The following is a 25,138-nucleotide window of genomic DNA, read 5'->3' on the forward strand; positions in this document are numbered from 1 at the left end:
TGATATCAATTCTCATATTATACCTGGAGAGATCTAAGCCCTGTAGAATTTGAACGACTTGCCAAAGGGCACAACATAGTACATAAAGTAACGAGTCTTGAACTCATACTTTAATTCTGTAGACTGCATTCTTCTATTACATGGGGTCTTGGAAATCACTTGGATCACTAGATTCTAATGAACATTTCAGATAGCGGCCATTGTTCTGCGTCTTCATGTGATGCAGACAAACTTCTGTTTCCATCAGCCTTGATAGCTGGGGAAGAATCCTAGGGGAAACAGAGTTGCCAGGAAGTTTCAGGCAGAAAAACAAAAGGCAACACCCTGGGCATTAAGATACATGCATTTGCAATAGGCAGCAGCAGACCATGGGTGAGGAGGAATATTTGGTAAATAAATATAAAATTTGTGTTCTAATAAACAGAACTTAAATGCAAGGCTGCCCTGGCTCTAAAAACATCATTGTTACCAAGCTTATCCTGAGACCTCTCAACTGAAAAAGATGGGAAAATCAAAGGATTTCCTTAACAGACAAAGATTCCAGGAGGATTGAAAATAATGCATAACTATTTCTCTGTACGTGTACCTGTGGGTTCTCGTGCAGGAGAAGGCTGGGAGGTTGGCTGAGAGGCAAGGGGTAGGGGGGAAGTGGGCTGGTCTAAAAGGGCTCCATGAGCCATGTCAGGAGATGGGGAGCACCGACTGTCCTGCGCATGGGGTGGGGCCACTGGGGGTGTTCAGGGGAGCCGGTCACCTTCTCACTTTTGTTTAAATATCCCGCCGGCAGGTGTGTGGAGAAAACATTTGAGGGAGCCGAAATGGATAGCAAGACACTCATTAATAAGTCACTGTGATCGTCCAGAAGAGAATACAGGGTCTCAAAATAAGTCTGGGGCTTTGGGTCTAGAGAGGAGGATACGAATTCAGCCAATAGAGAGGGGACAAGACTTGGTGAAGATGAAGTCATTTGTGAGCTGGAAAACCTGCCTTACAGTATTCCTACTCATTCCTGAATGCCACGTCTGCACTTCCAGCAGACCTCCAGTCCTTGTGATCTTGGGCTCGCAGTCACATTCCCCTGAACCTTCTGTTGGACCTTGTTCTAGGGTGTCCTGCTGTCAGGGGTTACGGTGCATGCCTGGATCCAACTGCCTTGCCGAGTGAGTTCAATACTAAGTTTGGGGAATTCTCCGTTAGCTTTTCTACCCTCTTCATGGTCACCAGGACACGAGCAGTCAGAGCTTACGATTCCCAATATGCCAGCCTCGGATTTCAAGGGAAGGTCGAATCACATCTGTGTTGTGATTTTGTGTGAAGACTGTGTATCAAGGAGGGTCCAGTTATGAGTCCATCGAGTCAGATCTTTCTCTGACTTTTTCCAAGTCTTAATTTGGAAACTTACATAATAATAGTATTCTTTTCCTATAATGTTTCCTGGTTATAATGCCCTATCTTATTCCCACAGGGAAAGCAGAAATCTTTTTGTAAGTTTATGGGCTTTTAGGCACGATATTTATTTCTGACTCATTATTTGTCGTTGCCAAGATGAATGCCCAGGACAGCTCACCTATGCTTAGTCGTTTTGAGGTAGAAGGTGAAGACTGTGCCAAGTGGTCCAGAGGAGTAGCTTTGTTATAAAACTTGGAAAAGTTTGACACTAAGTTCCAATTACAGCATTACTGTTTTTCTTGGCCTTGGTGAAAGTGATGACAGATGTGATCTGAATTAGCTAAAATTAAGTAACATGGTTTTGAGAAAATATTTCCTTAAACCAGAGTGTAATTTTGGGTGAGAAATATCCTGTGCATTTCCCTTTGCCTTTAGTTTCCTGAATAATGTCACAGTTACTTCTATGAATGAGTTTCTTAATGTGGCATGTATCAAAATCAAGTATTAACACACTTAGATGGTGAACTAGTTTCAAGAAGCATCATCAGAAATTCTAAGCCATGGAGTACATTCAGAAAGACTGTGCACCTGTACTGAAATTGTGAGGTTTACACCTGGGAGAAACAAGAGAACACTGAATATCAGAAGCCAAGAACCCTTGATCTGCTGAATGATACCACTTTTTTTTTTTTTTTTAATGGAGCTGATTTGAGGTGTTAACATAAAGCAACAACAACAACAACAAGGAATCTGATATAGATTCAAATTATTATAAACAGAGACAGTCTTATGGATAAATACTTTAAAATAAACTCTGTTTTCCTTATCATAAACCATCTTGGATTTTTCATTTTTGTTAAAAGTTGGGAATTCAGGGGAGTGTTCTCGGTAAATGGGAAGTAGGGTGCCATTTTGAAGGAATGTTGAGCTAATAACCACAGCTCACTGACATGATGCCCGGACCAGGTCTGTCTGCACTACATTTCACGTGCACTAAATTTGTTTTCATCAGTACAATGAGAAGAAAACCTTGGCAGCTGTGATACGGCAAATCCATCTGGGCAGTCGAAATCCTGTGGGGTGTCCTGAGTTGGAGTTTTTGTGTGCTGGGAATGAAGGCAGATGAGGGGTTTCGCAACGAGTGGGACTAGGTTTGCTTTCAGAGAAATGTAGTAGGTTCATGTCCACGCCAGAGGAAGAGCCAAGCCATGGTAACATCTCCAGCCTAAGAACCAGACTGCATGTGGGTCTAGCAATGAAGGGACACTGACGTTTTCAGCACAGCAGTGTCCAGAGGAAACAATTACTGTGGTTGTCGCTGGGGTTGTAGAATACCAATTAACTGGATCCTTTCTTCCTTTAGCTTTTGAACCAATAGGGAAAGGGGTGTTGAATCAGCAGACATCCCTACACCCCATCCCCGACACAGCTAGCCGGGGGAGTGCAGTGGGAACGCCGCCCACTCTTTTCCCACGGGGCAGGGTTGCACACCTCATCTCAGAAACAGCACACGGGTGATTGCATGGCTGAGGGGGGCCTGGAGAGGAAGGTGGGGATCCTGTTCTCGGAGCAAAGGCAGGGCCGTGGGGAGATAACAGCATCCCCCTGCAAGTGCGGTTTCAAAAAATAAGACTTAGAATGATTTATGACCAAGATCTGATTTGTTCTCCAACAGTGATCTTTCACGTTTCACCTGAAGAGAGAAGTACACACAGAAAGGAAGGAGACTTCGTCATGTTTGTTTTATTCAGTCAAACCACTGAGCTTTATAAAGGGGGGGGTGAAGTCAGAATGGGGAGGGTGAGTCTTACAAGACGTGTCAGAAAACATAAAACACGTTCGGTGGGAACCTCAACCAGTTTGAATTAATCGTGAAAAAGTTCAGAGAACTAAAAATTCGATTGTTTTAATTTAGAATTAGAAATTTTTCTCTCCTCTCTCACTGGGCTGGAGGGTTTTGTTTGTTTGTTTGTTTGTTTGTTGTGGTGACTGGACCCTGACAACAGAGTCAGGGATGAAAGGGAGACGGAAGGAAAGTGATGCTAGAAGCCTCTGGAAGTGAGAAGGCTCCAGGGAGAATGTGCGGACTGCAGCAAACTGTGAATGCGTGTTGAACTGGGCCCTGCTTAAAAAATGTCTTTGCCAGGGGCGCCTGGCTGGCTCAGTCATTAGGCCTCTGCCTTTGGCTGAGGTCATGATCCCAGGGTCCTGGGATCGAGTCCCACATCGGGCTCCTTGCTCAGCGGGAGTCCTGCTTCTCCCTCTCCCACTCCCCCTGCTGATGTTCCCTCTCTCACTCTCTCTTTCTCTGTCAAATAAATAAATAAAATATTTAAGGAAAAAAAAGTCTTTGCCAACATAGGTATCCAAGGACAAATGAGACTTTTCTTTTGGCTGAGAACCATTTTCGGTTCCTTGGGTTTGTTGGGTGTGATTACTGCTGTTGAGAAGAAGGCTTCACTCTCCATAGCTCTACAGACCCCAGGTCATTGTAGGGACAGAACAGAAATCCCTGTTAAGGTACTGCTGCTCCGGAGGGAAATGCCTCGTCATGGGACCGAAGTGCTTCATAAATATACAGTAGGGCTGATGTGGTTAAGATAGGACTAGAAACACGCTTATTACATGTGTGTCTAACGCCTGACAGAGGGAGGACTCTCCAAGTTCACTGCTCTTCACGACCCTTGACAAGTGATTTTCCTCGTGGTGTCGAAGTCCTATAAGCACATATCACCTATACTGCTGAGTAGTGTGTAGCCTTGTGGGCTGGCCAGGACATGCCCCTTGTTGATACCTCTTCATGGACAGTTAATTACACTGAAGCAACAGAAACATTAACTAAGTTGTGACCCCATCATAGTTTTAATCGCATCCTGCCTATTTCTGCCTTTCCCTTCCTAGAAAAGAGGTGGCTGGTGGAGTCCAGCCTCAGGGGCAGATTTACAGTAGTTTATAGCAAAATATGCTGTGTTATTCGTGGAGTTTTATTTTGAGAACTAAATAATGTTGATACGATGATGACGGTATCTGGGCACTCACTAGAAATCTAATAAATGTCTTATCTCATGTAATAAGCATAGTCCAGTTCCAGTCATAATTATCAAGATATAAAGCCTGCTGAGATAACTGTGAAGCTTTACATGATAATAAATTGTTGTTATTCAAATAGATGTACGTGCCTGGAATGGAAATGAGAGCCACCATCTCAACAGTTAGACACAGATCATACTGTCTGAAGCTGCCTCTGATCTGAGCTGCGGCAAATTTCCCTCCGTGCAGCAGCAAGATTATTCTTAGTAAAGAGAGCTTGAACAGATGAAGATAATCATATGGTTCTCCTAAATTAAATCTGTTAAGAGTGCATAAAAGTGAATCACTGTATCTGTAAGTCTTTATTTGTCTCCATTGTTTAAATTCTATGAAATAGGACAAAAAAATCACCGCCGTCTGAATCCTGCTATCACTCTGATGTGCCTACAGCGAAGCTGTCAACACTTAGTAATGTAATTGAAGGCATCTTGCGGTTTAGGAAGAGTTTGGGAACTGGAAATTGTGAAGAAATAAGCACATTGTTTGACATTGAATGCATTTAGCATGATGGCACCTTACATGAAAGGACTACCAATAATGACAGTGATTGACGGTGTCAGAACTCAGCGGAGCTGTAATGCAGTGGACCAAGAGTTGTTTCCCTTATAACAATGCACTTTCTTTAAAGGGATGTGATGTTTTTTCTTGTAATAATTTTCTCAGAGGGGAAAAGTACATTACAGAGTATTTGATTTTGAAATGCTTGCTTTTTGTGATAGGAAATACATTTTAGTGTTGTGTGCCACCTCCTGCCAGATCATGTTGTATGAGCTATGGAGATACCCCAGCTCTTGGGGAAAATTTCCAAGGCCAGCTGAGACGTTCTGTTGAAACAGCTGTTTGAGCTGAGTTGGCAGCATCGGGTCATCGATACGAGCACAGACACTTGCTCTGGCTAATTGCCGACGCGAGCAGCAGCTGCATCGTATAGATCAAGAATCTCTTCTACTGGAAGTGGCATTGGTTTGGGGTTGTATAAAGTGGGGTTGGCATATGAGCCCACCACTTTCTGCAGTCAGACAGTGTAGGAATATACAAAGCTCTATTCTCTATGGCCTGTGATTTTTTGTAAAGTTCATTCATTATCTCTTTTGACCCTGAGACTTTATTACCCTTTAATTTACAGATAAGAAAGTGAGGCATAAAGATGTTAAATTGCTTAGCCTACTCTCTATTGAAATTATGTCTATAACTTAGGTCTTTTGAGTCTTTGTCTTTTGGGGTGCTCTTTCCATGATCATGTTTTTCTCACACTAAGGCTATTTAGCAGCACCTCCTAATATTTATTGAATATTAACTATGTGTATAGTGTTATGTGAAGTACTTTATCTCATTTAACCATAAACCCTCTGATGTAGCATTGAAAAATTATTTTCCCCACGTAACGCGCAGGAAGCTGATGTTCTGATTCAGTGACCTATCCATCATTATGTGGCTGGTCATGGCAAAGGGATTTGAAATCCAGTCAGTCTGATTCAAAAGTACTAAGACATCATTTATTATCTGGACATTCCCATCCCTTTGAATCAGGACCTTGAATACCGTTACATTTTATCATATATTTTAATTGAATCATATTATCAAGTATTGGTAGTAATGTTAGGTTAAGATATTTAGGATGAAAGGGGAACCCTCTTTCACTGTTGGTGAGAATGCAAGATGGTGCAGCCTCTTTGGAGAACAGTGTGGAGATTCCTCAAGAAATTAAAAATAGAACTTCCCTAGGACCCTGCAATTGCACTCCTGGGTATTTACCCCAAAGATACAGATGTCGTGAAAAGAAGGGCCATCTGTACCCCAATGTTTATAGCAGCAATGGCCACAATCACCAAACTGTGGAAAGAACCAAGATGCCCTTCAACGGACGAATGGATAAGGAAGATGTGGTCTATATACACTATGGAGTATTATGCCTCCATCAGAAAGGATGAATACCCAACTTTTGTAGCAAAATGGATGCAACTGGAAGAGATTATGCTGAGTGAAATAAGTCAAGCAGAGAGAGTCAATAATCATATGGCTTCACTTATTTGTGGAGCATAGCAAATAGCATGGAGGACATGGGGAGTTAGAGAGGAGAATGGAGTTGGGCTAAATTGGAAGGGGAGGTGAACCATGAGAGACTATGGACTCTGAAAAACAATCTGAGGGGTTTGAAGGGGCGGGGGGTGGGAGGTCGGGGTACCAGGTGGTGGGTATTATAGAGGGCATGGATTGCATGGAGCGCTGGGTGTGGTGCAAAAATAAAATGAATACTGTTATGCTGAAAATAAATAAATTTACAAAAATGATATTTAGGATGTTGCACAGAAGTAATGAACTATTTATGAATCAAGTATCCATATCATCTTCTTGAAAATACATATTCCAGAAACCAGTCCAGGGGCTGGGGGTGTCTGGTGCTGTTTTCTGGACTCAGAGTCTTTCTTTCTCTCAGGGAACTTCTCTTCTTCCTGTCTGATTCCTACTTTTCTCTCAGATCTCATCTTCAATGATAGTCCTTCCAAAGGTCTAGGTCAAGGGTCCTTCAAAGAAACCATATATTAATTACTTGTTTAATCACTTTTGTCCTCCTACCTGGAAAAGTCTTGTTCAATGTTTTATCTCCAGTCTAGCAAGATACCTGTTACATGTTAGGTGCATAATTTATCAAATAAATTAATGACCACAATGCCTTAAAATTAGTGTCGAATGGATGTAATTTAAGAAATAAATGAGAGCATGTGGTGGTAGTTACGAATTCTAAAAAAATCCTGAAGAATGTCTTTAGTGATCAGAGAAAGGACATTAAATAATTGGAAGCCAGTGACAGATTTACACATGGGTGCAGATACTGTGCCCAGATGAAGAACAAGAGGGATTCAAATGGACTATCCGAGAACACTTGTAATTAGCGCTCTTTTGTTTCCTAAGCCATATCCAATATGGCACATTACTGTTCCATAGTATTTAAAATATTTAAAGACTTTTAGTAGAGAATGTATCAGCCAGGCATTTTGAAGCCAGCTTCCTGAGGGTGCTGATGAGGAGCGCAGGTGTAGGTTCTCATTCGGTGAATTGTCAAACCTAAATTTGACAAAGGGTGCCAAGCTAGCTGTGTCCTTCAAATACCAACCTCTTCCAGTGAATCCGAGCTCTGTGACTGCTTGATCTAAAGAATATGGTGGAAATACCGTTGTGCCATGTTCAGGCTAGGTCTGAAGAAACTGGAAGCTTCTGTCCCTTCTGTCCCTTCTCTCTTAGTATTGTCACTCTTGGGAAGTACCTATTGTGCTGTAAGGAGACACAAGCAGCCCCTGGAAAGGCCCGGGGTAAGAGGGACCACAGATGGGAGCTCATTGCACTGACAGCCACACCAAGGAGCCATCTGGAGAGTGAGCCCTTCATCCGCCCGTTGACTTGTTCAGGCTGACTCTACGCAGAATGGAATGAAGCTGACCCACCAAGCCCTACCCAGTCTTCTGACTAAGCTTAGTTTAAAATTTTGGCCGTGTTTTTCTGACAAGAGCAAGGACTTTAGATATTCCATTTTATAAAATAGTGAGAGATCCGTGTTTTTATGGTTAACAAATCAGTGTAAAGAAATGGATAGCCTTTCATGAAAAGATATGCCCATGTAGCTAGGTATGAGAGCCAATTTCCTTACCAACAGTTCTGTGATTACCCCACACATGAACAAATAGTCAGCTTGGGTCTCAGAGCTCCCTAGGACATAGCATTAACAGATTTTCATTAGGAATCAAGGTTGTTTTGTTAGTGGGAGAGTGCTCTGTAAACAGCCCAGTTTTGTAGTAATAGAAGAAGATTTTCTAATAAACAGAACTTGAATGCAGTGCTATCCTGGCTTTGCCACTACTTGTATAATCCATTATTCCCCTGCTGATGGGCTGGAATTCACTAAATCACTTTCCCCCCCTCTTCTACTTCCCTCTACCCCTTATAAAATAGTTGCAAGAAAGAGTTGATTATTATTGATATCCAAATCAGGGATAAAAATATTTATAAGGACTGGACATGGGGTCTTCTTGAGGTCTTTTATTTTCTTTAAGTTCTAATTCACCTCATACTAAGTCTGTTTTTGCTTTAAAAAATTTGTGGAAACAATTGGGCTAATATGTGAACAGTGAGTCTCTCCATGTAGTCTGTAGTGGTCTGTTTTTTCTATGGAAGCAGCTTGCATTCAGGACTTGGAATTAGATATTCAGAGGCAAAAGTGTGTAAGATGTTTATGCTCTAAAAAATCCTAGGAAATAAATTCAAGTTGAAAAAGAGTATATACATGAAGTAAAGCACAAGTATATTCTCGTGATTTTTATGTACTAATCTCTTCAAATTTAACTTGGCCAGAATAAATAGAAACTCACTTTCTGGTCACATTCAGTATTTATTTTGTGATATCTCCTAAGCCCTAATATTATATTCTCTACTTAAAATTTAAAGGAATGACTCCAGGGAAGTCTTCAAATATTCACATATTTCAACTGGAAGGTCTGTTTGTGTTTTAAAAAAATAGCCCGAGAACTTGGCAACCAGAGTCACATACTGAATTTTCATTTCCCAGATTTTAATGTCATGAGAGGTCTTTCTTCTCTGCCGATATGGATAAACATGAAGGTGACCCCCAGTCTTGGTGTCCATTGCTCTCGTGAAATCCCTAAATGTGAATGTGGGTGGTTCTGGTGATTTCCATCCAGCCCAGAAAAAATGGCAGAGGTGATGATATGTCTGCCACCCCCTTGATCATGGTATACAAGAGTCCCCTTTACCACATAATAGAAGCGTGCATCAGCAGAGACTGGACCTAACCTTGCCCTGCTGGCATGAAGTAGGCAGCCAGGTTGAGGAAACACACATGGGGAAGAACCATGGGAGCCTTCCAGTCAGCGGGCAGCACAAAGCTGACACCCTTAGAGTAGCAGCCACAGGGAAATTCCAAGAGAGCTTGGAAATTGATGTTTCTCCAGTCAAGCTCCCAGATGAGAGCACAGCCCTGCCAACACTTTGAATACAGCCTCGTGGGACCCTGAAGGAGCTGCTGGCTCACAGAAATTGTGAGATCATAGACATGGGTTGTTTTAAGCCACTGTGCATGTGGTAATTTGTTACACAGGGATAGAAAACTAATAGAAGATACAATCTCGTACACGTGATGACAAATAAAACAATGTATGTGGAAAGGGCTGTTAACAATAAAGACTTTAAAAGAGAAAAAAATTCTTACGTGGCTTCCAGAGAGACAGAGCATAAGCAAAAAGGCCTCAGAAATGAATATATATTCATGAAATTACTTTCTCACCCTCTTCTGCTTCCTTCTACCCATAAAAAAATAGTTTCAAAGTAGAGTTATTGATAATATGGTATCCATGATCAAGAGGCATCTCTTTGGTTTCTGGGTGGGCTATCCTATCCCCCTGTCTTTGTGTGGCCTTTTTTTCTGTGACTGTCCATGTCATAATCTGCTCTTATATGGACATCAGCCATACGGGACTAGGACCCACCACAAGGACCTCATCTTGACTTATTTCCTCTTTAAAAACCCTATTTCCAAATACAGTTTCATTCTGTAGGGGATTAAGACCTTGACATATGAATTTTGAGGGGACTCACTTTGGCCCATAAACCCCTCCCAAATGTTCCTCATGCCCTTATGTAGCCCATTTTATGCTCTGCCCCCACCCCACAGCTACCACTGATGTGTCTGCATTTTATACAAGTGGGAACTTGTAGTATATTCTATTGCAGGTTTGGCTTCCTTCACTCACATTGTTTTGAGAATCATCCATGCTACATTCATAAATAATATGATATTATTAGTTATAAAATAGTATTCCTTTGGGTGGATATATCACATTTTGATTATCTGTTCATATTTGGACAGATAATTTGGGTGGGCTCCGGTTGATGGCTCTTGTGAATAAGACCATTTGAGCATTTTGTATACAAATCTTTATGTAGATGCATGATTTCATTTTTATCTTGGATAAATATCTGAAAATGAAATTGTCAAATCATTGATGGTTATATGCATAACTTTCTAAAAAAAAAATGCCTAAAGGTTTCCAGAGGGCTGTGCCATTTTGTATTTGCATCAGGAGGGTATGTGTATACCAGTTGTTTTACGAATCACCAATATTTGGTATGGGCATATTTTTTTGATACTATGTATATGAATTGGTTGCTTAGTTCCTTTGTAACTGGCTTTTGTAGCTATTCCATAAAATCTACAGGATAAAGGTTCCTTCCCTCTTTTCCGTAGCTGTATTATCAGGTTTTAAGAAATGTTCAATAAGTATTTGTTGTGTGGATGAATATTTTGGTTAAGAGGATTTTTTTCTTGATTATTTCCCCTGCTCACTATTTAGTGACTGCCTTGTTGAGTTTCAGCTATAATCTGAGTACTGTCCTTAGCTTTATGAGAAACATAGGGTCTTTAAATCCAATGAGGGAAGGTGCCAGGACAATGTCTACTGTACGGATGGAAATAGATGATTTAAAAGAGTTACGAGCCACCTGCTTTGGAAAGTGACATAATCCCCGGGGAGTCACTTGGTAACAGGGAAATTTAGAAAAAATGGGAAATGCAAAATGCAGCGGGCTGAGTCAGGTGCTTTGGAACAGGCCAGTTATTGCTTATCTGTCTACTAAATTTAAAGAGTCCCTACTCAGAGACTTCTCTTTTGAGAAATAAGAAATCCTGCTTGCAACAGTTGCCATCTTTCATACGCCAGGCACTGGGCAAACATGAAGAGAGCCCAGTGAAGGAGGTATTTAACCCCTCATTCTTCAGAAGAGGTGGAGAAAGGTAGAATGGAACTTGCTCAGGAGCCTAGAGCTAATGATCGGTAGAATGGAGATTCAACAGGTCCCGTGAACTTTGAAGCTCCTTTTCTGGAACACTTAGTTGCGGATACAAAGGGAAAGAAAAGAAGGAGTCTTCGAGTGCAGCAGTTCTAAAGACAGTTCTGCTCTCATGATAGACTACAAGTATAATTTTCAAAATTATTTTAACCCCTTAAGTTTAATTATATGACTTAAATGTTTGTATAGTCATTCACGAGGATACACTAAATTCAACACATTTGTAACTTGAAACAATTGGTAAAAGCATAGTTCAAGTAAAAGTACTATTCAAATAGCCCTTTTATTTTATTTTTAAAAAGATTTTACTTATTTGAGAGAGGGAGCACAGAAGTGGGGGGAGGGGCAGAGGGAGAGAGAAAAGCAGGCTCCCCACTGATGCAGGGAGCCCCTTGTGGGCTCAATTCCAGGACCCTGGAATCATGACCTGAGCTGAAGGCAGACTCTCAACTGACTTAGCCATCCAGGTGTCCCTACAGTAACCCTTTTAAAAAACGGCAAATGCCAAGATTTTGTAGTAACATTTTGGAAAACAGAATTTGTACAAAACAAGGTTTTTTTAGACAGCAATGTATATGCCCACCTATGAAAAGCAGGTTATGGAATTATTTAGATGGTTCAGGGATAAAAATAAACCTCTTTTGCTACAACTGTTTGGATCTTGTCAGAGCAATATTTGGATAAGAATTAGCCTCTTGATTTTCCACTTGATTGGACATACAAGACATAGCAAAAATGACTTGCAGATTAGTCCTACAATTTTTAAAAGTAAATTTTAAGACTCCTCTACTGTACAAATATAGCCACTGCTTTCATGCCATCAAGTCATTTTCCTGAGCTTCTGATTTACATACACCATATAGATGTGCTTAAATAATGTTCTACTTTACATTTTTCTTTTGCTGGTAATATTATCGGGAGAAATCCCCAAATGTCATCTCTAGTTGCAGCTTTCCACTCTTACTGATTCCAACAACTTGAGCCCTTGCGTTCTAACAACAGCTTGGATTCAGGCCAACGGCTCTCAGGTTTTAACTGAAGTAATTTCTCACTGGAGACCCAGAATACAGCTACTCTACAAACTGGTGACATTATATGGTGGCCAAAATGCTACCGTAATATTTTTTTAAAGGTCTTTTCAATATGAACTTGGAAGATATTTTAGACCTTAGATCGGTCATTGGCACACTTTCTCCATGAAGGTACAGGTAGTAAGTATTTCAGGCTTCCCGGGCCGCATCGTCTGTGTTCTGTTCTTGCAGTTCAAAAGCAGCACAGACAATAGGTAAGTGAGCAGCCCCGGCTGTGTTCCACTCCAGTCCCTTTGTGGACACGGAAACCTGCATGTCACTTTCGTACGCCATGAAGACTCTTCTTTTTGTGACTTTTAATCATTTACAAATTTATAACCATTGTTGTAAATTGGCTTTTGCTGTTTAGAAACAAAGCCTAAGCCAGATTTGGTCAGCAGACCATAGTTTTCTCATCCCTTTTGTAGAAGCTCAAATAATTTTTGTATTCTCTTGGTCGTATAGACAGTATTGGGCAGAAGAAGATTTTTTAAAGATTTTATTTAAAAGATCTTTTAAAAAGATTTTAAATAAAATAAAAGATTTTTAAGATTTTTTAAAAGATTTTATTTATTGGGGCATCTGGTGGCTCAGTGGGTTAAGCCTCTGCCTTCGGCTCGGATCATGATCTCAGGGTCCTGGAATCTAGCCCCGCATCGGGCTCTCTGCTCAGCAGGGAGCCTGCTTCCTCCTCTCTCTCTGCCTGCCTCTCTGCCTACTTGTGATCTCCCTCTCTCTGTCTTGTAAATAAAAAAATAAAATCATAAAAAAAATGATTTTATTTATTTATTTGACAGAGAAAGACAGAAAGTACAGAGGGGAGGAGAGGCAGAGGGAGGGGGAGAGGGAGAAGCAGGCTCCCCACCAGATGCAGGGCTCCATCCCAGAACCCTGAGCTCATGACCTGAGCTGAAGGTAGACTCTTAACCAGTTGAGCCACCCAGGTGCTCCAGGGAGAACATCTATTTCACACCGTTCTGCCATGTGATTTATTTTTTTATTTTTAAAGATTTTATTTATTTATTTATTTATTTATTTGACAGAGATCACAAGTAGGTAGAGAGACAGACGAGCAGAGAAAGAGGAAGCAGGCTCTCCACTGAGCAAAGAGCCTGATGCTCTTTGGGGTTCGATCCCAGGACCCCGGGATCACGACCTGAGCTGAAGGCAGAGGCTTTAACCCACTGAGCCACCCAGGAGCCCCTGATTTTTTTTTTTTTTTTAGATGTATTCCTACAATTTTTTGCATTTTATAGATTAAATACATTTTGGGGGTGATTCTGTCCTTGACACTGCTGTCATGGGGTATGCAGTACTTTTTTAATCTTGCCATCTGGGGACCTTTGTGCTCCACACAAAGGCTATCAATTGCATGTGCTTTCACCAGGCATCTGTTAAAACGCAAGTATGGGGCAATGAACCAATTAACATTTTATATTTTCTAAGACTAGAAAGGAGCAATGTTAAATCTGCTTTCTAATGGCATAAATTCACTGGAACATTTGTTTCAATTTTCAGGATGGGCATCACAGTAACATTCAATACCCGTACTATGAGTACTGTGGATAAACTAACTCATTTACTTCATTATGTTGGACTCCCGTATTCATTGGAATTCTGTTCGGTTTTATTACTTAGGCTATCTGGTTATGGTTTGGGATCAAAGAGGCCGATCGTGACTGAGTTTTCTATAATTTCCTTGTACAAAACAAGGATAGATCAGATTAAGTAGTATTTTATGTGACAACTATAGGAATTGTTACATAAATACTTTTGCTGCTTTTTGGACTGAAAAACTCAGGCAGGAAAAATAAATATCTGTGATATGCAATTCATCCTAGACTTTGAGACCGGGAATCTTACTCTGCGCAGACATGCAAACAGGGCCCAGGTTGTGCAGGGTCCCCTTCCCCAGATGGGGCTGGTGTTGGGTTTCTCTCTCACCATGGCATGTGGTCTAAGAAGGTCGGTGCTTCCTGAACAAGCCTCAGAAGGAATATTCCATATTGACAGAGCAAGGAAGCAACACCTTCGTGTTTAGTTCGTATTTATCCATGACAAAATGGATTTCCTTTGCCACCAGGGACTCTCCCGAGCCTCAAGCGTGCTGCACCCACCAGCCACGACGTGTCCTGCCTGAGACCAGACCACTAGGTTCTAAGGACGGGAGGCTGGTGTCCCGGATGCGAGGGGCCCAAGAAGCTGCTCCTGTTAGAAGTGGGCAGTGGTTTTGGAGAGTTAAGAAGGAGAGGCCACAAGTCCCTCATGATTATTTCCTGGTACCCTGCCTCACTTCAGAAGGACTTGACTGAGTTTGCAAGAACACATTGGGGCTAAAATCCAGAAAAACTACATAGAATGAGGAAAGAAGACAAGGGAAAATAAATTGAGGAATGTGATAGGAAAGTAAGGGTAGTAGTAGTAAACCAAGAACTTATTATAAGCTATGTACACTTTCCAGAGCTAGGCCGCAGATTTGACTCTAACGTTTCCCGAGTTAGAAAGAAACTAGATTCCTAATACTGAGAACCGTAACCCGCAAGATGGGTCCTTGGCCCAGGGTTGAAACAGGATGTGTGAAGCGGCACTCTAGCCACACTTGGCCTTGAGTCTCTCCTGCTAAGTTGGGAAAGCAAGATAAATGTCACTGAGTTCTCGGTGGCGAACTTTATGTCACTTTTACTTTACTATATGTGTCATTTTGATCAAACGGATATACGCCTATGATTAAAAATCAAACATACAGATTGCTTTATAATAAAAAAATAGCATCTTATGGGGCAAGATCTCTATGCCCCCTTCCCTTCTCTCTCAACTCTCCCCTGGCCGTCCAGTTCTTAACATTTATGACTTTACTGTTCCGTTGCCCAAGCGGCATGACGTGTATATTTGGTTCCACAATCCTCTGTCCATTTTCTTTTCTTTCTTTTTTTTTTTTTTTAAAGATTTTATTTTATTTGACAGAGAGAGACACAGTGAGAGGGAACACAAGCAGGGGGAGTGGTGGAGGGAGAGGCAGGCCTTCTGCCGACCAGGGAGCCCGATGAGGGGCTCCATCCCAGGACCCTGGGATTATGACCTGAGCCGAAGGCAAAGGCTTAATGACTGACCGCCCGGAGGTCCCCGTCCATTTTCAATAGTAGAATTGTAAGGTCAAAAATCAAGTGGATGTTTACATTGCTATGGCTACGGTGGATTGAAATGCATGCACTATGCTTAGAGGCACAAAGGAAATGAACTTTCTTATTCCCCGTAACTGATGTGCTCTTAATCATGAACCTCGACCCTTCCGTGGAGCTGTGAGAACATGCCCTTGATGATGCATCAGTGTCACTGTGTCGTGGGTCCCCAAGGTGGCGATTCTCCAGTAAGGCTTCCGGGACTCCTTGGACGGCGCCACACACAGTACGGTTCATGCCCCCAACAGAGGGACAAGGCACATGGCGCAATGTCAGGAGGAGACCACAGGCACGTTTCCAAGAGCCCTCTCCCAGCAGAGCCACACAGGACAAGCTCATTCCCTTGGCATCCGGGCCTTACTGGGGGCTGGTCAGTGTGTACCCCTGCCTAGCACGGGTCACAGTTCCAGACTCCCAGGTGGTAGGGAGGTGTTCAGCACACACCAGCTTGTCTTCAAGACATTTGTGATGCTGCCAACCCTCTGTGTCCAGAAGTGAGTGCGAACAATCCCCACACCGAGCTTCCCGGGCCCAGGGCCCAGGGCCACCCCAGAAGCAGCCTTCCCTCAGGCTGCAAATGCTTTCTCATGCCGGTTACGTTCCTCTGGTTGAAGCAGTGTCTTTTGGTTCAATCTGCTAATTCAGAAGGTAGCACCGCTTGAGATAGACGCTCAATTCCCAGATTCCCTCAGCTTTCGCCTGTTTTTCTCCAAAACTGTGTGTATGCACACATCTGGGTGTGTGTATCTGGTGCCTCTGTGTGCGGTAAGCGTGTGGTGGAAGGTGTGTATGTGCTGTGATAACATCTGTGTGCACAGGCAGGCGTGTATGGTAAGGTGCGTGTCCGTGTGTGGTGTGCCTGTGTGTGGGAGTGTGTGCAGGTGTGTGTTTGGTGCACCTATGTGTGTGCATGGGCCAGGGAATGTCTTACATGTGAATGTCTTATGTGTTGGATCAATGCACCAAAGATCATCTTCGTGTGCTTGTTGAAAATAGTTTTGATCTACCAGATGCCCCAAAAGGATCTAGAGGACCCCCAGGTTCTGTAGATTATATTGCTGGACTACAAATTACTTTCATTATCATTTTATAGTATCAATGGATTTTGGAAATTGTGCTAGGGAGTACATTCATGTTACATTTCGTGCACCAAGTATGTGTTGTTTTTTCCCAAAGGGTCCGTCTTGCTGGGATGATGTCTTAATCCCAAACCGGATGACCGGAAAATGCCAGTCTGCTCACTGCTCTGGGACTACAGCCGTAAGTATACCTGGCCACACCCATTTCTTTTTCATTATGGCATATTCAGTGTTTAGTAGGAAATTAGCACAGAGACAAGAATGCTAACTGATTTTTCTTCCATCTGATACCATAGCGCTGAAGTGTCATCAGATTCAGATACTTACATAGTCACCCCAAATTCTACCATGTTAATTGCCACCCAGTGTCATTTTCCTAGCGGCTTAACCACTTTGGGTGACTGTGTAGAAACATGTCTCTTTAAACTCCTTAAAAGTGATATTCATGGGTTATAAAGAACCACTTCAGAGCCTAGCAAAAGAAAGTAACAAAGATACAAGGTTAATCATTGTGCCGGTTCTGTGATATTTTGTATTTATATTCATCATCGTTCAAAATTACTTTCTTTATCTCTTTCTACCTTTCCTTTGGTGACGTAGCAGGCTCTTAGAGAATCTGGTGAGGATGAGCCGCGGTGCAACTGAACGGCCGCCTTCCGTCCTCTGCCGCTGTCCCCTTCCTCTGCGCACGTGTGCTCCATGTTGATGCGTCATATGGAGCAGACATTCTTAATGGGACCCTAAGTACTGAAATTAGTTTTAGATCATTTTACATTCTGATCATGTCCATAATTTGTATACTCTTTTACTTTTTACCTCAAAAATTCCTCGATCTGTCATGATCTGATTGTAGGTATCTCCCGAGCTCTACGTGGCGTCGCGGCGCCAACCCGAATGTCAGTGTTGGTTCACAAAGTGTCACAACCGCCTGGCAGCGCGCGTCTTCTCTAAGAAACAGTCTGTCAGCAGCAACAGGTAGAGTGTGAGCTAGAGCACTGAGGCGCGCCTCCTCTCCCCAGTCCGCAGGGCGGTTGCCCGGTCCGGAGGGAGCTGCGAGCATCACTACCGATCATTTTCCATCGAACAGGGGTGAGGACCATGAGTAGGTTTTTATTAATGCAAATCCTGAAGAAAAATAATGACTTGCACTTCAGTCCCATATATCGAGGCATAACAGAGTCTTGCAAGTTTGTGATGGAGATGAAAGGAAAGCGTGTGTTTATGGGGCCGAACTCATCAGTATGGTTACATGCACGTGCGCGCATACAGGTGCAGCGTGTATTTTTTGTTGTGAATAATATCTCCTGATGACAATTACATGTAATGATTATATCTCCATCCAGCGATCCATTCACTCTTCTACACACACATATGGGGTCTCTATCATCTTTCCAGTGATGTGAGGTCCTTTGAACACCTGCTACGATTCCTGACAGTCTGACCGCCTCTCCTGAACCTTGATATGAATTGGCAGGATTCACTCACAGCAGAAGAGATGCTTTTGCATCTTTAAGGATTTAGCTGCAAATCAGTCAAAGGGGGAAACTGTGTTGAGTGGGACTGAGAATCGTTTCCTTTGCTCGTTGCATGTTCTACTGACCTTAGATATCGGTACATGGAATTCAGCAGAAAATAAGTTATATTGCAGTTCGGTATCTGACAGCAGGGTGAGCTGATAGCCTTCAAAATCCTTTCAGCACCTCCCATGTAAAAATATTGGATTAAATTACAAACATTTATTTTTTTTTAATTTTTGTTGTGTTATATTAGTCACCATAAAATACATCATTAGTTTTTGATGCGGTGTTCCGTGATTCATTGTTTCTGCACAACGGTCCGTGCTCCGTGCTCCGTGCTCCGCGCTCCGTGCTCCACGCTCCGTGCTCCGTGCCCTCCTTGATACCCACCACCAGGCTCACCATCCCCCAGCCCCCTCCCCTCCCAGACTCTCAGTTTGCTTCTCAGAGTCCACAGTCTCCCACGGTTCATCTCCCCCCTGATTTCCTCCCTCACTTTTCCTTCCTTCTCTTAGTGTCCTCTGTGCTAGTCCTTAGGTTCCACACGTAAGTGAAACCGTATGATAACTGACTTTCTCTGCTTGACTTATTTCACTCAGCATCATCTCTTCCAGTCCCAACCATGTTGATGCAAAAGTTGGGTATTCCTCCTTTCTGATGGCTGAGTAATATTCCATTGTATATATGGCCCACAACTTCTTTATCCATTCATCTGCTGAAGGGCATCTCAGATCTTTCCACAGTTTGGCTATTGTGGCCGTTGGGGCTATGAACACTGGGGTACACGTGGCCCTTCTTTTTACTATATCTGTATCTTTGGGGTAAATACCCAGTAGTGCATTTGCTGGGTCATAGGGAAACTCTATTTTTAATTTCTTGAGGAATCTCCACACTGTTTTCCAGAGTGGCTGCACCAACTTGCATTCCCACCAACAGTGGAAGAGGGTTCCCCTTTCTCCACATCCTCTCTGACACACATTGTTTCTTGTCTTGTTAATTTTGGTCATTCTGTCTGGTGTAAGGTCATATCTCAGTGTGGTTTTGATTTGAATCTCCCTGATGGCTAGTGATGATGAATATTTAAAACAATGGCTGTGCTGACAACAAAATAAGGACAAGTAAATATAAATATACGTCAGAGCTAGGCAAAAGCTGGACCCCAAAGGGGAAACTGTGTCAGCTGAAATGAGCCACTGCCTTGGCAGCAACAACAGACCACTGGCCCCTGGAGCTACAGATGGGCCCATGTCCATGGGAAGCTGCCACTGAGTGTGTGACTTCAAGGTGGCAGATGAAGCCACAGAATCCTGCATAGAGCTAGTGCCCATGAAACATGATACCCTTGTGGGATCCGCTGGAGAGGAAGGTGCTTGCTTCCTGGAGAGTGGCCTGTGCTGGCTCCTGGCTCACTCTGATCCCCTGGTCAGTGTTCCTCACCCATGTGCCCTGTTCTTCTTGCTGCTCAAGGTCTCACGATGGACCAGATCTCAGGCAAATCCACCCTCTCCAAGAGGTAGGAACCCCCTACCCACCTTCCCAGACCACTCTAGGATTGCAGACATTGTCCCCAGCACAGGGTGAGGTCTGGACTCAGAATTAACTCTGAGTTGCAGACAAGGAGGTCTGTCCACAGAGCCCTTCAGTGTGTTTCGGGGCCTTCTGAGGAAGGAGGCAAATGAGCCCACTCCATGGGGCCTTGAGGCGTGTGCTGCTGGCCCCGAGGACCGCCTCCCAGCTGGCGGCCGTCCATTTCTATCGCGACCTTCCCCAACAGGATGCCCACATGGAAATGTGACTTGTGACCACGTGGTGGAGAGCATTCTGAGGCAGTGGGTCCGGAATGAGGTGATTCACAAGCCAATTGAAATCATCCCAGCTGTCGACTACAGACTTTAAAGAAAATGAAAAAAGAAAGAAAGAACAACAAAAAAAGAAATCCATGAAGTAAGGATCCTTGCCCAGAACCCGTAGCAGAGGCCCCTCTGGTCCCCTTGGCCACCTGGGTGAGTTCTGTGCCGAACCCTGTAACAGGGGAGACCCAGGGGCCACCTTCGTGGCTGCCATAGGGGGCTGCTATGCATGTCAGCACAGCCAGGCTGGGGGCGGGAGGGGGCTCTGCTGAGGCTTGTGGGGAGGGAGAGTCAGACAGCTGGGCCTGGGGATGACAGGGAATGCAACACAGTCCCTGAAGGCTTGCACACAAATGACTCTCGTGCTCTCCCCGCACTGCTACTCCCGATGCGCGGAGCTGAATTATGACTGAAGGCTTTCTCCCAAAGGCTGTTCTCCTAAGGCTCCTCGCAGGTGGGCCTGTGTTTCTTCAGAGCAAGGACACGTGCTGAGTGAGTTCCCCCCTTCCCGGGGCCAAAGACCCTTTCTGCTGTGAACCACCAAGTGCGTATCTTCTGCTAGAGGCATGCCGCATTGGCCACATACATAAACCCCTACCAGCAGGGGACCTTTCTGGTGACAAGTGACACAGGAGCCCCAGAAGAAGGCTTTTGCACTCCAAAGGCTTTCTGCTGTGGGTACTTCTGGAAGGAGGTGAGGGCTTTCGCTCTCTCCTACTCACTGCACTCAGACAACTTTCTGTGCTTGAAACGTTGTGGTGCCAAACACGAAAGGTGTTTTTAATGAAGGCTTCCTCACTGGAGTTACCTGTGGAAGGCTTTTCTCTGCCGTGCAGTTTCTGAGGACACCTCACACTCCCGTCCCTGTGGGGCTGTGCTCCCTGTGGACTGTCAGGTGGTAAATATGGGCTGCTTTCCGTGGAAGGCCTCTCCGAACCCCTGGAATTTGTAGGTTCAAGCCTGAGTCTCATGCGCCTGGGCCAGGTCAAGTCGTTGCTGGCCAGCACCCAGGCCTACTTACCACACCTCCATTGTGGGACCACGTGGAGTTGGAGGCCTCAAGTGCCAGCGCGACCAAGAGTGCAAAGTTGTCTAGTGCACACTGGGCCCTTGTCCAGAAGCCCCTTTTCTCCCAAGAGAGACACACAACCACATACTCAAAGATCGTCGGTGCCAACCAATTTCAGCATCTCCATGGCTGTCATTGGAGCCTCTGGCTGGGGCTCCTCAGAAGCTGCCCCAAGTACCCTCCTGGGAAGTAGCATCTGGCCCTGCGATCTGCTCGATCTAGTGGTTGCCAACAGCAGAACCTTTATGCTGAAGATGGAGTTGAATTGCCCAGGATCACTGTCCAGAAGGTTGAAATAAAATACAGGTATCAAGAGTCGGTGGCTTAACCAACAGAGCCGTCTGGGCACCCCTCCAAAGACAGCTTTTGAGACCATTTTAATTGCCTATAAAATCGTTTTTTAGGGGAAAATGTATTATTAAAAATTTTATTTATTTTTAATTCAATTCCAGTTAGTTAATACACAGTGTAATATTAGTGCTAGTCGTACAATGGAGTGATTCAACAATTCCGTATAACGCGCAGTCCTCACCACAAGTGACCCCTTCATCCGCACCCCGTCCCCCATCTCCCCACCTGCCTCCCCTGTGGTAACCATCAGTTTGTTCTCTGTAATTCTTTTTCTTTTTAAATTTTTAAAATTTCAATTCAGTTTAATTAACATTACTGTATTATTAGTTTAAGAAGTAGAATTTAGTGACTCTTCACTTGCATACAACGCTCCGTGCTCATTACTTCGAGCGCCTCCTCCATGCCCACCGCCCAGTTACCCCGTCCCCTCCGCTCTTCTCAGCCGCCCTCAGTCTGTTCCCTGTAGTTAAGTCTCCTACGGTTTGCCTCCCTCTCTGTTTTCCTCTTATTTTTCTTTCCCTTCCCCTATGTTCATCTGTTTTGTTTCTTAAATTCTACTTATGAGTGAAGTCATATGGTGTTTATTTTTCTCTGACTTACTATGTTTAGCCTTATACTTTCTAGCTCCTTCCACACCTTTGCAAGTGGCAAAATTTCATTTTTTCTGGCTAGATAGTGTTCTACTACATATATAGATAGATAGAGATACATATAGATGCAGATATGCACACACACACACACACACACACACACACCACCTTTATCTCTTCATCCGTTGATGGACATGGGGGCTGCTTCTGTATCTTAGCCATCGTAAATAATGCTGCTGTTAACATACAGATGTGTATATTCCTTTGAATTAGTATTTTGGTATTTTGGGGTAAATACTCACTAGTGTGATTACTGGATCATAGGATAGTCCTATTTTTTAATTTTTGAGGAAACTCCATATTGTTTTCCATGGCGGCTGCATCAGTTCGCGTTCCCACCAGCAGTGCGTGAGGGTTCCTTGTTCTGCACATCCTCACTAACGCCTGTTGATGCTTGTGTCATTGACTTTAGGCATTCTTGCAGGTATGAGGTGGTGTCGCATTGATCTACACCCCCTGATGATAAGTAATGATGCACATCTTCTCATGTGTCTGTTGACCATCTGGATGTCTTCTTTCGAGAAAGGTCTGTCCAGGTCTTCTGTCCAGTTTTTTCTTTTTTTAAACATTTTATTTATTTGACAGAGATCACAAGTAGGCAGAGAGGCAGGCAGAGAGAGAGGAGGAAGCAGGCTCCCTGCTGAGCAGAGAGCCCGATGTGGGGCTTGATCCCAGGACTCTGGGATCATGACCTGAGCAGAAAGCAGAGGCTTTAACCCACTGAGCCACCCAGGCGCCCCTTCTGTCCAGTTTTTAATTGGATTATTTGTTTTTTAAGTGTTTAATTGTATAAGTTCTTTATATATTTTGTATACTAGCCCTTTATCAGCTGTCATTTGCAGGCATCTTCTCCCATTCTGTAGATTTTTGGGGGGTTTGGTGATTGTTTCCTGTGCTGTGCAGGAGCTTTTTATTCTGATGTAGACCCAGTAGTTTATTTTTGTGTTTGTTTCTCTCACTTCAGGAGACACTTCTAGAAAAAAGTTGTCACAGCTAACATCAAAGAGGTTACTACCTGTGTTTTCTTTTAGGATTTGTATGGTGTCAGGTCTCACCTTTAGGTCCTTAATCAATGTTGAGTTTATTTTTGTGTGTGGTGTGAGAAAATGATCCATTTTCTTTCTTTTGCACGGTGCTGTTCAGTTTTCCCTACACCATCTGTTGAAGAGACTGTCCTTTCTCAATTGAATATTCTGTCCTGCTTTGTCAAACATTAATTGACCATGCAGTTGAGGGATATTTCTGAGACTTGTATTGTGATCCATGGATCTGTGTGTCTATTTCTGTGCCAGTACTGTATGTTTTGATTACTACAGCTTTGTATTATAACCTGAAGTTTGGAGTTGTGATGCCTCTAGCTTTGCTTTTCCTTTTCTTGCTTTGGCCATTTGGAGTCTTTTGTAGTTCCATACCAATTTTATGATTTTTTTGATCTAGCTCTGTGATAGGGATTGGATTAAAACTGTAGATTGCTTTAAGTCATGTAGACATTTCATTGATAATTGTTTTTCTAATTCATGAACATGGAATATCTTTAATTTCTTTGTATCATTTTCAGTTTCTTTCATCAGTGTTTTACACAGGTCTTTCACTTCTTTGGTTAGATTTATTCCTAGGTACCTTATTATTCTTGGTGAAATTGTTTTTTTTTTAAATATTTTATTTATTTATTTGACAGAGAGAGAGATCACAAGTAGGCAGAGAGGCAGGCAGAAAGAGGGGGGGAAGCAGGCTCCCCACTGAGCAGAGAGCCCGATATGGGGCTCCATCCCAGGACCCAAAGATCATGACCCTAGCCGAAGGCCGAGGCTTTAACCCACTGAGCCACCCAGGCGCCCCTTCTTGGTGCAATTGTAAATGGGATTGTTTTCTTAATTTCCCTTTCTGTTGCTTGATTATTGATGTATGAAAATGCAACAGTGTTTTGTACAGTGATTTGTATCCTGCAATGTTACTGAACTTGTTTATCAATTCTAACAGTTTTCTTATGGCGTTTTTTGGTTTTCTATATATAGTATTGTGTCAACTGTAAGTAGTGTGAAAGTTTTACTTTTTCCTTACCAATTTGAATGTCTTTTATTTCTTTTTGTTGTTTGATTGCTGTGGCTAGGACTTTTAGTACTATGTTGAATGAAGTACTGAGAGTGGACATCCTTGTCTTGTTCCTGATTAGGGGGAAAGCCCTATTTTTCATCATTGAGTATGATGTTAGCTGTGGGTTTTTCATATAAAGCCTTTATTGTATGAGGGTATATTCCCCACTTACCTATTTTGTTGAGGTTTTTTTCTTTGTCTTTTTTTTAACATGAATGAATATGGTACTTTGTCAGATGCTTTTCTGTACCTATTGAAATGATCATAGGGTTCTTGTCCTTTCTTTTATTGATGTGATGTATCACATTGATTGATTTGTGAATATTGATTGATTTGTGAATATCAACCCATGTGATTGTGGTGAATGATTTTTTTTTAATGTATTGTTGAATTTGATTTGCTTGTATTTTGTTGAGGATTTTTGACTTTGTTCATCAGGGATATTGGCCTGTAGTTCTCTTTTTTAGTGGTGTCTTTATCTAATTTTGGTATCAGGATAATGCTGGCCTAATAAATATAAATTTGGAAGTTTTCCTTACTTTTCTATGTTTTTGGAATAGTTTGAGAAAAATAGGTATTAATTCTTCTTTAAATGTTTGGTAGAATTCTCCAGTGAAACCATTTGGTCTCAGACTTCTGTTTTTTGGGAGTTTTTCTCTTTCTGTTTCATTTTTAACAGTTTATATGTTTCTAGGAATTTATCCATTTCTTCTAGGTTGTCCAATGTGTTGGCATGTAGTTTTTCATAATATTCTCTTATGATTGTTTGTATTTCTGTGGTGTTGGTTTTTATTTCTCCTCTCTCATTTGTGATTTTATTTATCTAAGCCCTTTCTCTTTTTTTCTTCATAAGTCTGGCTAGAGATTTATCAATATTTCCCCCCAAAGAATCAGCTCCTGGTTTCATTGCTCTCATCTATTGTTTTTTAGTACCTTAGTCAT

The 25,138-nt window shown here is 42.7% G+C and overlaps 1 protein-coding gene across 6 annotated transcripts in view; it reads left to right on the forward strand.

Annotated features, from left to right (window-relative positions):
* PRKN (parkin RBR E3 ubiquitin protein ligase) overlaps positions 1-25,138 on the forward strand; it is a 1,292,545-nt gene that overhangs the window by 637,982 nt on the left and 629,425 nt on the right. For 4 of the 6 annotated variants that reach the window (XM_059176590.1, XM_059176589.1, XM_059176592.1 and 1 more), the window contains one exon: positions 16,763-16,846. The exons of the other annotated variants lie outside the window; for them this stretch is intronic. In XM_059176590.1, the coding sequence (XP_059032573.1) occupies positions 16,763-16,846 (84 nt within the window). The remainder of the gene's footprint in view (positions 1-16,762; positions 16,847-25,138) is intronic. 6 annotated transcript variants of the gene reach the window in all.

Source organism: Mustela lutreola, chromosome 6 (assembly GCF_030435805.1).
Source record: "Mustela lutreola isolate mMusLut2 chromosome 6, mMusLut2.pri, whole genome shotgun sequence".
NCBI classification, from domain to species: domain Eukaryota; kingdom Metazoa; phylum Chordata; class Mammalia; order Carnivora; family Mustelidae; genus Mustela; species Mustela lutreola.